General features: G+C 33.2%; 1 protein-coding gene and 1 long non-coding RNA gene across 4 annotated transcripts; one reads left to right on the forward strand and one right to left on the reverse strand.

Annotated features, from left to right (window-relative positions):
• Positions 1 to 623: 623 nt before the first annotated feature.
• On the forward strand, positions 624 to 9,035 carry LOC126725048 (histone deacetylase 8). Of its 3 annotated transcripts, none has more exons than XM_050429553.1 (4): positions 624 to 1,094; positions 1,606 to 2,186; positions 5,233 to 5,542; positions 8,752 to 9,035. In XM_050429553.1, exons 1-3 carry the CDS (start codon positions 836 to 838, stop codon positions 5,533 to 5,535), a joined length of 1,143 nt encoding a protein of 380 aa, XP_050285510.1. In that variant the 5' UTR covers positions 624 to 835; the 3' UTR covers positions 5,536 to 5,542; positions 8,752 to 9,035. The 3 variants fall into 3 exon arrangements, with proteins under 3 accessions (XP_050285510.1, XP_050285504.1, XP_050285497.1); XM_050429547.1 differs by lacking the exon at positions 8,752 to 9,035 and adding an exon at positions 5,890 to 6,336; XM_050429540.1 differs by lacking the exon at positions 8,752 to 9,035 and having other exon boundaries at positions 5,233 to 5,641.
• Positions 9,036 to 9,738: 703 nt separating this feature from the next.
• LOC126725059 (uncharacterized) lies at positions 9,739 to 10,649 on the reverse strand. The gene is made up of 2 exons (XR_007655300.1): positions 10,068 to 10,649; positions 9,739 to 9,986 (listed from the first exon to the last, which is right to left on the reverse strand). It is a non-coding gene; the product is annotated as an uncharacterized LOC126725059 (long non-coding RNA).
• Between the last annotated feature and the right edge of the window lie 2,023 nt (positions 10,650 to 12,672).

Here is a 12,672-nt window from a genome sequence, read left to right on the forward strand (position 1 = left end):
TTTTGAATACATTAAATTAAAACATTTTAAAAAAAAAGTTATAACATTACAAAATCTTCTCAAAGCATATCAATACAACAATTCAAGTATTAAGAAATACAAAAATAATTCATACATAACAATACAACAATTTAAAAATATATAAACAATTTAAATCTTAAAACATAAAAATATATTCAATAATAGAAGTATACAACATTTATAAAATAAAAATAAAAATTTTAAAGTTTGACAGCTGTACACACACACATATATATATATATATATATAATTTTTTTTTTTAAACCTATAAAATATTTTTTTTAATTGTTTAAATATAGAAAGATTGGTTCGAGTGAGTATGTGCCTATGTGGGAAAATGTTAAACTCTATCCCCACTCCATTTGCACTGCGGGATGAATAAAACCCGTCTGCTAAGGCAGGTAAGATGGCTTTAAATTGTCATATAAGAGAAGTTTGAGGAAAAGTCATGGCCCATGGGTTTAAAATAAGCTTTACCAGCCAACCCAAATCTATATGATTTGGGGCTGTGTTTTAGATGGGCCGAAGAGGCGAAATGGGACCATCACCAAGCCACTGCTTGCCAGTCATGAAATCTAAAGATTGCCTTATCATCCACTCATCCTCATCGTACTGCAACAAGTGTAGAGTACGAACAACAACCAAAAAAAAAAAAAAAAAAGTAGAGTACTGTAGTGTTGAGTGTAGTTTGTATTGTCACCCTCATCAGAGTCAGAGAGAGCACGGCAGAAAGAACCGAAGGAGGTTCCAAAATCCTCTAATACTACTCCCTCCCAAACTGACAACTCTAACAATAATACCTTCCAATTCTATCATGCCTACTTCTCCAACTCCAATGGACCCCATAGACGTGTTCTGGCACGAGGGGATGCTTAAACACGAAACTGGCACAGGCGTTTTCGACAGTGGCATGGATCCTGGGTTTCTTGACGTCTTAGAAAAGCACCCAGAGAACTCAGACAGGGTCAAGAACATGCTTTCCATTCTCAAACGGGGCCCCATCTCTCCTTACATCTCTTGGCATCCTGGCACACCTGCTCTCGTCCCTCAATTGCTCTCCTTCCACACTCAAGGTACATATCCGCCGGTTTCAGTTTGTTTCTTTTTATTTGTTATTAAGATAGTCTGCCTTCAAACTGAATCTGGGTCTTTCGGTTTTGTTTTGTTTAAAGCAAAAAAAGATGATGTTTTTTGAATGGCATGTTTGATTCATTAGTAAACTTTGAAGAGTGGCAAGGAGGTGGGGTTTATGGAGTTGAATTCCTGTTCTGTTTTTGTTTACTTGGAATTTGATTTCCCTCAAGTGCAAGGGATGATTTCCTGATTATACTGAAATGGGATTTCAGTCAAAATTCTATTCTGTGCAATGAAGCTTAAAATGTTGTAATGTGTTAGAATTTTAGAAGCTGTGGGACTGATTAACTCCCAATTTGCTATACTTTCCCTATAATTTGTTGCAAATCAAATAATGTATGGAAGAAAATATTGGGGGAGGGATTATTTTGAATGTAACAACCTGTCTTAAGTTTGCTGGCATGAGTTACATCCGAGTCTGATATTATTTCAAATTTGTTGATTTGCCAGAATACATAAATGAACTAATTGAAGCAGATAGGAATGGAGGAAAGATGCTTTGTACCGGAACATTCTTGAACCCTGGATCATGGGATGCCGCGCTTCTTGCTGCTGGTACTACTCTATCAGCAATGAAGCATATACTCGATGGCTGTGGCAAAATTGCGTATGCATTGGTTAGGCCTCCAGGTCACCATGCTCAGCCTACTCAAGCTGATGGGTACTGCTTCCTTAATAATGCGGGTCTTGCTGTTCAGTTGGCTTTGGATTCTGGGTGTCAAAAGGTTGCAGTTATTGACATTGATGTTCATTATGGCAATGGAACAGCAGAGGGGTTCTATAGGTCAAATAAAGTTCTTACCATCTCCCTTCATATGAATCATGGGACTTGGGGTCCATCTCATCCGCAGAATGGATCTGTTGATGAAGTTGGTGAAGGAGAAGGGTTTGGGTATAATATGAATATACCTCTACCAAATGGCACTGGTGATAGGGGGTATGTGTATGCCATGACCGAGTTGGTCCTTCCAGCAGTTGAAAAGTTTGAGCCTGATATGATAGTTTGGGTTGTTGGCCAAGATTCAAGTGCTGTAAGTTCTCTCTTTCTCTGCTTCTCTCTCTGAATTCCAATATTTAGTGAATTTTATTGAAGACATATGCTCAGAATTGATTTTCATCTGTTCATGTTTAATTGAGATTTGGCATAAAACCTATATATGATTAGAGCATTCAGAAAACATGATCCATGGGATTTTATGGAATTAGACTGTTAAAAAGGGATATTGGAAGTGCTAAAGTGATTAGGATACAGTCATACAGGAAATTGAATACACCTGATTCTTTGATGGAGATAATTGAAGGAGAAAGTGACACCTAAGTTGAACTTAAAAAACAATAAATGTCCTTTTTCTTTTAGGTAGAATATGAATGTAATAACAAGCTAAGGATCATGACATAATTTTAAAGATCTCTAAAAGGAGACTGAATGGTGGATATATGATGAAAAATGTGCTATCGTTTGGTCTACTTGGTTTTGCAATTTGCTGGGTTTTGTATATATTTGACTAAAATCAGGACTTTGGACTATCTCTAAAGTTAAGCTTTGGACCCCAGTGTTTCTTTCTTTCTTTTATTAATGTCTGACCCCAATGTTTCTATGCAGTGGAATTCAGTCTTCAGGTGTCTTCTCATGAAGACTGTTGAGTCAAATAAATATTATTCGTTATTACTTTTATTTAGCTTTACAAAGGAATAATTCTAAGGATAAGAAGCACATTTGAAGAAATTTAAGAAAACCAACTATCCAGATCATTCAAATATATCTGCTCAAGAAAATTTATACCCAGTTTCTTGGTTATGTACTTCACTTACATTCCTTGGAGCACTTCCTTTACTTTAAAGGGCCTCCTTCTCTATAGGGATAAAGCCTTTGATTTCCATCAAATGACTCAGCCTCCCCTAGATCTTCCACCAGCCAAGCTCACTTTCCTCCCTATGCTATGCTTTCCCAGCCAAGGCCCACCACACTTCACGCCTGCAACATTTTTTCTAGGTAGTCTTTCGCAGTAGTGCTACCCTCCCTGCTGGCTGTATGAGTGAGTCTGTCCCTCACTACCGGTAAAAAGAGAGAGAAAGAGGCTGCAATCTAGCAGTTGTTTCAGTTTTATGCAATAGGCCCCTATGGACAAGGGGGCAGTGCAAGTGAATCATTGCTTTTAGGTGCAGGCACCCTTTTAACATCCCTCCCTTTGCATTCCCTTGTCTCCTATTGTACTGTACTGTATCAGACCATTCCTAATAGGCACTTCAGATCAGGAATGAGTTTATATCTGTCCTTCATTTTGTGGCTGGGAAAAAACTTAAGTTTGAAGTAAATCCCTTCTTTCAACACAAATAAATTGGATGAATCTATTCTCTCGTTGTAGTGAACTCAAGGAAAAAAATGAGATGAATCAGGATTTTCTTAATTCAATAGTGACTACATTGGGTCCTCGTTTGCTGTATCTATTTATCATTTCTTAAGATGAAACAAGAGAAGCTGTTATGCTAGAACTCAGCTGAAGAAGAAGACAGGATGTTTGAAAGAATTAATAAATGAACAAATAGCTTTGGTTCATTGTGATAAAGAGATCACACATAACTTGCTTGCCAATGAGCTTTGTTAGGAACCCCATAGGTATATAGATAATAATTGTTGTAATTTTGCATTTAGTTGGTTAGTTAGTTACAATTCCAAGCATGTTAATCACATTTAACACATGTTGGAATTATTAATACACATGGGGAATATTAGGTCCATTAGGATAAAGCCATGTGAGCCAATAGAATAGTTTTATGGTTCTACAAATACCTACTTGTAATCACATTTTTTATCATTGAAGAATAAACCAACTCATTGCTTAGTATATTTCCTTTCTCTCTCTTTCTCTCTCTTAATATTTCTCTATGGAGAATGACTATCTCAAATTAAGTCAATTTCCCTACAATTCCCATTAATTCTCCTACAATTCTTATCCATCCCCATTAGGAACCACCGGGTTCCTAACAAGCTTCAACTCAATTGGCAATTCCCCATAAGAACTAGGTGGATGTTGAGATTGTAGATTGAAGACCCAATAAGTTCATATATAACTTACAAATCAAAATAAATAAATAAAAAATGACAAAGTTTAGCTACAAAATTAGGCTACAACCTTACTCAATATCATTAACATTACTCTATATTTTGAAAATCTAACCGTTGGATTGCATGTTCTTTATGCTTTTAATACATATGTCAAATTGTGTGACAATCGGATATGTTTATTATATGATCTATAAGATTATATTTTATGCATAATTTTAAACTACAAAAACTTGCAATTTAAACAATTTATCGATGACAAAGCTATTGATCTTTAATTTTCTTTTGCAAACATGGGGATATAAAAAGAAGATGTAATCCAATGGTGAATTTGGCAAAATTCACCTCCAATAAAAAGATATTGTGTAAAGTTGTAGCTTTAGGCTATAATCAATTTTATAACTAAACTTTGTCCAATAAAAAATATATCATGTTTTGGGTAAGTCAAAAAGAAAAAAAGGGATTTACCAAAAAAACGGAAATAGTCGCAAGATACAAGCCACAAGGGCAAGCTGATAGTCCAAAATCCAAAGTCTAAGCTCTCACTTGTAGCCAACACTAGCGTTCAAAGCCATCTTGTAAGGTCTGAACAAAGAGAAATTAACTTTCTATATGCTTGAGGGTGCCAGCAACGTAGAGAGTAAAGAGTTCACCTTTATATATATATTTGGGAGGGGGATTGAATTTAAGCTCCACCTTTTGGACTGACACAACTTGTTCTCCATTTAAAAATTGACATTCGGGGTAAGGAAGTCAGGTACTTTTAACTTGGCATTGTTGGTAAAATGATTATTGCATTATGGGCAGAGGAAAATCATCTATAGAGATAAGTTTTTTGTCTTAAATATGGGGAAGAGTGGAGACATTGGTCAATGAAGTTAGTCATGAAGCAATGCTTAATTATCTGTTCTATTTTTGTGGATTCTTAAAATCTTTTCATGTAAATTATAAGGGATCAATAGTTAATGTTGATAAAGATGGAGTTTCTTATACAGTTATTACATGTGATTTAGTTTGATCCAAATGGAAGGCAATGCTTGACGATGAATGGTTATCGAGAGATTGGGCAGATAGTTCGTAGTTTGGCAAATAGGCATACCGGCGGTCGCCTTCTTATTGTCCAAGAAGGTGGATATAATGTTACATATTCAGCTTATTGTCTTCATGCAATGCTTGAAGGTGCGCTCAACCTTTCAAGTCCACTATTATCTGATCCCATCGCTTATTACCCAGAGGATGAGGCCTTTTCTGTAAAAGTAATTGAATCCATTAAACAGTACCAACAAGACACTCTACCATTTTTAAAAGAAGCTTAATTTGAAGGTATTTGCTTTACATTCTGCTCTTATAATTTGTTTTCCACTTGTAAACCTTTGTATATGATATTCTATTTACATTAATAAATAGTAAGTTAATTGTAAATGTTTGTTATTTAAATTTAGAAATTAATTTTTTACTCATCATGGTAGGCAGGGGCAAAACTAGAAATTTATCATGAGGGGAGCCAAAGCTAATATTTGTGAGAGATTTAGAGTATTATAGTAAAATTTTACTTTTACATGTATGTATGGATAGTCATTTATAAGATAATATTAAAAGAAATCTTCTTTTAAATGTTTATAACTTTATAATAACTATTATCTAATCTATCAAAAACCTTTATCCTTCAGGGTTGCACCCAAAAGAAAGTTCAGATGGGAGCATGATGCAATATGTGTATTCAAGAGAGAGTTGACGGGGAGGGTGTGTGTTAGTTAAGTTTTTTGTTTTTGGACGAATTTAGTTAGGTTTTTGGATAAATAAAGATTTTTTTGGTGATTGAAGTGTTAGGGGCAGTGCCCCCCCTAGGACTAATCTTAGTTTGCCACTCTTTGTAGGATTCAAAGATGATTCCACCAGTAGAATTGAGGTTCTATTATGCTGCTAATTATGTATGTGTGTGTGTGTGTGTTTTGAGGTCCTAGAGACATAGTACTGTTACTGAAGCTTACACAATCTTTGTTATATGGCATAGATCTCCGTAGCAATTCGTTGTATTCAGAATTTTGGACACCTTTGTTCTTCAAATCATAATATCATTCACAAAAAAGAGTAGTAATACCGAATCCTTTGATTAATGCATATGCCTAAATTTGTTATGAACCAGTTTAAAACATGTGGCTTAGGTTTTTGTATCAATTGAACTCTCTCTCTCTCTCTCTCTCTCTCTCTCTCTCTCTTATTGAGCAAAACATGTTTCTTGCTTGGCTTTCTGAATGACTCTGTCAAAGTTGATAAATTAGGTCTGTGTCATGTGGGAATTATCACTTACTGGATACAGAAAAGATAATTCTTGAAGCAGGTTTTTGCTGTCCATTTGCAATGCTGGTTTTGGACATTTTCCACTACTAGTAGATGCTATTATCTATTTCTATAATATTCCTTTTCTGAATTGTATATAACCTCTGGGTAAATTTCCACATCAGGTTAATTTTCACTTAACCATTTTTTGTAAATACATTATGTAAAGTGAAGGTGTTGGGGGCTTCTCCTCATTGTCTCATGTGATTCAATTTGCTTATTATGAGGGTACACATGGAGTTTTCTTAAATGGATGACTCCTTAGGGTCACTAAAATGAATGACTTTCCATGATTAATCAATGCATGGTAGTCTATAGGTATACCATACTTTTAAAATGATTCCTCATAGAGTAGTACTAGGGGTGTGCATGGGTCGGGTTAAGGGGATTTTTTGACCCAACCCACCATGGTGGGTAAAAAAAAATTCAACCCAACCCAACCCATCACATAAGTCCAACCCAACCCACATGGGTCGGGTTGAACCCATTGGTTTGACAAATTTTTTATTATTATTATTATTAAATTGAATAGAAAAAAAATATAAATATAAATGTATTAAAAAAACCAAAAGATTAGTATCAATGTAACTTCTTAAAAGCAAACAACACTAATAACTAAACAACAATAGTAATTTACTAGGGTTTGTGTGAACTAATTGGCTTTTATTTAAGATAAGAAGAGCTAGTTATTTTAAAAAATTTATTAGTTATATAATATATTTTAAATATATATATATATATATATTAAATATATAGGTGGGTCGGGTTGGGTTTGGCGGGTTTGGAATTTTATAACCCAAACCCAACTCAACCCGCTATCAAAAATATTTTTGTAACCCAACCCAACCCACCAAGCCCTAAAAATCGACCCAACCTGGCGGGTTGGGTTAGGTCAGGTCGGTTTTGTCAGGTTGGCAGGTTGGCTACACACCCCTATGGAGTACCACTCTTTTTCTCTTGAACCAATTATAGCCTGCAAGATTTATTTCAATTCAAATGGTAGTTTGTATTCTTTTTTTTTTTTTTTTGAGAAAAAAAAATTGGGGTGTTTATGGTTATATTAAACCCCTGGGCAGAGCACACACGCTTAGGGATATGATGTCCACCAACAGACTCCTGCTGGTAGTGGGAATCGAACCTGAGCGTGTTAAGCAAAGCGAACAAACTATACCCAACTGAGCCAAGCTCCCGTTGGCAATAGTTTGTATTCTTTAGTTTGCACTTTTGCATTTTTTTTTTTTTTTTTTTTTTAAGATGGGTTTAAGTTACACCTAGTGTAACTCTTATAAATTTACACATTTTTTACACCGTAGATTTCTAAGAGATCTAACGGTTAAAAAAACATCATTAAATGCTATTGCTTTCCACCTTACTACCTAATTAATACTAGCAAATCTCTCTCTCCTTATTTATTGCTTTCCACTATTATCATTATCTAATGGGCAATCCTTAATTTATCTAATAAAAAAGCTATGATTTAAAATATTTAAATAATATTACTTCAGTTGTCATCTTACTGTAGTGTGCATATATATACACACCTATTGATATCACTAATTAATCCCATAATGTTAATAATTTAGCTCTATCTTCTTATACACACATAAGGTTCTTTTTCTTCTTTCTCACCAAAAAAAAAAAAAAAAAAAAAAAAAGGTTCTCTTTCTTATACACACATATATTATCCAATTAGTGACGTTAACTTTGATCTTTGGCACCTGATGTAGATTTCTTAAACTTGTCTCTACAATTGTACTTTAATTAGTAGGTTCCAGTTAGCTCAACTGGTAAAATCTCTAATGGTTGTATAAGAGATCTGGGGTTCAATCCCCACCTACACCAAAAACTGATTGGTGTCTTGGTCTGATAATAAAGAGTTATTATCAGGAGCGAACGTCATAGGTTAAAACTCTCTCAAAAAAAAAAATTGTACTTTAATTAGTTGGATAACATATTTAAGCATATTCAAGCATAAGAATGGATGAAATATGAGCAAATTGGAAACTAGAAAGACAGACAAAATAGTCACTTATAGTCTTGACACTCATATATATATATATATATATATATATATATAGTTTTTTTTTTTTTCTTCAAGCTATGTGGCAATCCAAATATTAAAATTAGATAAAAATTGATTTTGTAACTCACCTTTCCTGTGAGTATAATTCTTGCACAACTGGGGTTCTCAGGGTCTATCTTTCCACAAGTTTCAAGAGGATACTCGCTGACAATGAATGAAGACCTCTCATCTTTCATTGCATCTTTGGCAGATGGATCAAAAGTTGTCAAGAAGAAATACGGGATGCCACTACCTTTGTGAGGTAGTCCATCACTAAATGAAGCCACATTCCTTCATTGTATTTGAATAATAATGTAAAATTAATATTCATCTCAAAGAGAACTGAGATCATTTTCATTCATTTGGAAGAACTAACATATTTTAGGCAATATTATAATATGCAAGTCCAAAGAAGTTAAGTTGATTTTTATAAGCCTGTAGATTGTTGAAAAAAGGAGAAAAAAATAAGTATCCTTAGTCTGGACAAAGTATATTGAATAATTATTTACAAACTATAAATAAGTTCCTTTATTTATTTATTTTAAAGAGCAAATTGAAAGTCATTTGACTCTTGTTATGGGTAGTTTTCTGAAATCAATGATTATGGGATTATTTTTAAATTTTTTTTGTTAGATTGTGTTGAAGAAAATATTATATAGTGGAAAGTAATAAATAAGGAGAGAGAGAAAGAGAGAGAGAGAGAGAAAGAGAGAGAGAGAGAGAGAATGCTAGTATTAATTAGATAGTAAGGTGGAAAACAATAACATTTAATGATTTTTTTTAACCGTTAGATCTTTTAGAAATCTACGGTGTAAAAAATGTGTAAGTTTATAAAAGTTACACCAAGTGTAACTTGAACCATCTCTTCTTTTTTTTTTTAAGAAAAATGATAAAGATACAAGTTTTACTAAATAAAACTTACAAATTGATGTGATAATATATGTAATTGGTAGACTTCAACCACCTAATTAATATGCTTGAAATGTATTTTTGGTGATTTGTGATACATCACGTTTATAAGTTTCATATAGTAAAAGTTGTAGTGTCCTTGGCATTACTCCTTTGGTGGCAAATTTTCATCACCAAACCTTGAATTTATATGCTCTTGCAGACTATCTAGTATTAAATTTTAAACATAATCTATATATACATATAAAACCGAAGCTTTTCAAGCTCCCACAAATTTCCACATCAGCAAATTATTTTAAAAAAAAATCATAAAACAAAAAAAAACATAATAAAAGTTTTCTAAAACCCGATGGTCTGCCTTTCGCCTTTCACGATTCTCTGCTATCTCTTCCCCGCCTTTCTCTATCAGCTCCTCCTTGATCAGACCCGCGGCAAACCAATAGCAAAGCATCGCATCTAAAGACCCACAGATTCCTCTATGAAAACCCACCATACCCACAAAATAAAAGTTTTCTAAAACCCGATACTCTGCCTTACCTTTCACGATGCTCTGCATCTCTTCCCTGCCTTCCTCTACCAGCTCATAGCACCTTATGCTATTAGCCTGTGAAGTAGTATTTTACAGGCTCATAGCACCTTATCATTATTGTTGAAGCCTCAACCACCATGAGATCTATCAAAACGTTGAGATGAATGCTTCTTTTGAAAAAAAAAAAAGAGAAAAGAAAAAGAAAAGAGCATGATGACGATGCAATATGTAAGAAAAATCTTGCATTTTTACTGTTTATGTGACTGAAACTAATTTGTGAGCAAGAGAATGAAGAGGCTGAGATGGAGTGAGAGGAAGAGATTTGTGAGGATGAGAATAAAGAATAGAACGTTTGATCATGTAGCCATTGGGAAAGAAAAGTCAAGGCATTGGGAAAGTAAAAATAATTTAAATGTGTGGATGAGAACAATTCAAGATAAGAGAAAAAAAAAATAACAAAGAAATAAAGATGAGAGAATTAAAATATGGTGGAGCAAGAATAAATATTAAGAGGAAAATACGGATTGGACTTATGCAATATGCAATCCTCATGTCACTTTCTCTTCTGCGGTAGTTACTAATTGATTTTCTTTTTATGGGCTCACTGATTGATTTTTTAAAATTATAAAATAGGTTGAGTGATATTAGATTATTTACATTATTCCAACTTATAATACTGCTATTTCAGGTTTGTTAAAAATTTCTTCAATCTTTTTATATTAGATTATTTACATAATTTGTCACCAAATTATTATTGGTGTTGGACTTATCATTGGTATTAGAATTTTTTTCCCTTTTCAATTATAACTTTTATTTTCAAGTGATCATAACTTTAAGTAAAAGTAAAATTTAAAACTTTTGTTTTCAAATAAAATAAAATAAAAAATTAAACTTTTGCTTAACTTTTCCGTGCATCGCACGGGTTAGCGACTAGTAATAATAATAATTGTTGATCTTAAAGGAAAAGAATTGAAAATTTCACGAGTCATCAATGACAGCGCAATTGTTGGGTGTATATTGATTGTTGGTTAGTTTAGATTTCACACTCAGAGGTAGATAGATAGTCAAAGCTGCTTCAAAGTAAACAGTTTACTCGTCACCATAGCAGAAATTATGCTCTTAATATTGGTCCCATTTGGCACATCAATTCAAAGTCGCGAGATCAATAAGCTTGGTAATTATGAATACAAATCAACTTATTTGTGTACTTCTTTCTCAAAAAAAAAAAAAAAAAACCTTATTTGTGTACTCGAATTTTATTCTGATATTACTATGTTAGTTTATTTTTAAATCAACTAATATATAATATCTTTCTAAAACCCTTTTTTAGGTCTTTACTCTTTTTTTTTTTAACAAAATAAACAGTACAAAAAGTTATCCAGGATTGTTTTTATTGATTTGTTTTTATTAATTTATTTGATTTTAATGTTTATTATGTAAAAATATAACTGTATCTATAATAAATAAATAAATAAAATCTGAAGATCTGTACCTAAAAAATACTATAGAAAAAATATTGTCTTTTTGGTTAAGTAAAATAAGGGGAATGAGAAAAATAGATGAAGGCCTTTTAGATGTAAGTTTCAAACCCATCCCAAAACTCCCAAGATAGCTTAGGCATGATAAAATTAACCAACATTTCTGTTTTAAAGGAAAATTACTTTTCATTTCTCTGTATTCTTGGGGAGTATGTGATGGACTTCTAAAGTCAAATTATATGATATGATATGGGCCTAACTAGTGTTCTCTTCACCATTTGCATCTTGTGGTTATTCAATCAGTGCTCAAGAATTATCAATCCAAATTCTTCAATCGGATATGAGCTACTTTTCCTTTCCAAATTTATATGCTTTAATCCCAACGGACTGCCTGTCAGTTGTTTTCATTATTTAGTGGCTTAGGAATAGGAAGAAAGACAACAGAGCGAGCATCACTTCTTGAGCCAACAGGATTTCTTGAAAGGCAATGTTAATTTCATGCCAATTGTTGCGCACAACTGTGTACATACGCAGTTTTTGCATTGAAATCTTGATTTCGAGTCACAATTTTAGTTCAAAAAGTCTGTATACAATTGTGTGCAACAATAGGTATGTAATAGCATTTACCATTTCTCAAATTAAATTGACATTCTAATTCTAAAGCCTATCATCATATTCATGAGATCATGATGCTCAAGAATTTCTAATTCCAAGGTCTAAGTGGGTCCATACATATATACCCTTTTATATTAGTTTAGACTCTTGTTGTAGAATCTCGCAAAGAAATATGCCAACCAAAGTTCAAGTTTTCAGACTTTCTTTAAGAATTTGATGATGGAAAAAGAATTGTTAAATGAGATAAGTTACATGCGTTGCCGCCCCGTGTTCTAAGAGAGGTCATCTCCGGCATGCGCCCACGCACGTGTTTCATACTCTTTTGAAATAGCGTGAAAGAAAGAAATTTAGTTAAATTACTACAAAAACCTCCCTTTCAATTTTTATGAAATGATATTCCTGTTTTCACTCTTGAGATTTTATATATAAAATAAATAAGTTTAAATTCTCTCTCACTCTTACATCCTTAACAAAATATATTCAATATTTTTTAGGGGTAAATTTCAGGTTTGCACTAATA

The sequence above is a fragment of the Quercus robur genome, chromosome 1 (genome assembly GCF_932294415.1).
Source record: "Quercus robur chromosome 1, dhQueRobu3.1, whole genome shotgun sequence".
Classification (NCBI taxonomy): Eukaryota; Viridiplantae; Streptophyta; class Magnoliopsida; order Fagales; family Fagaceae; genus Quercus; species Quercus robur.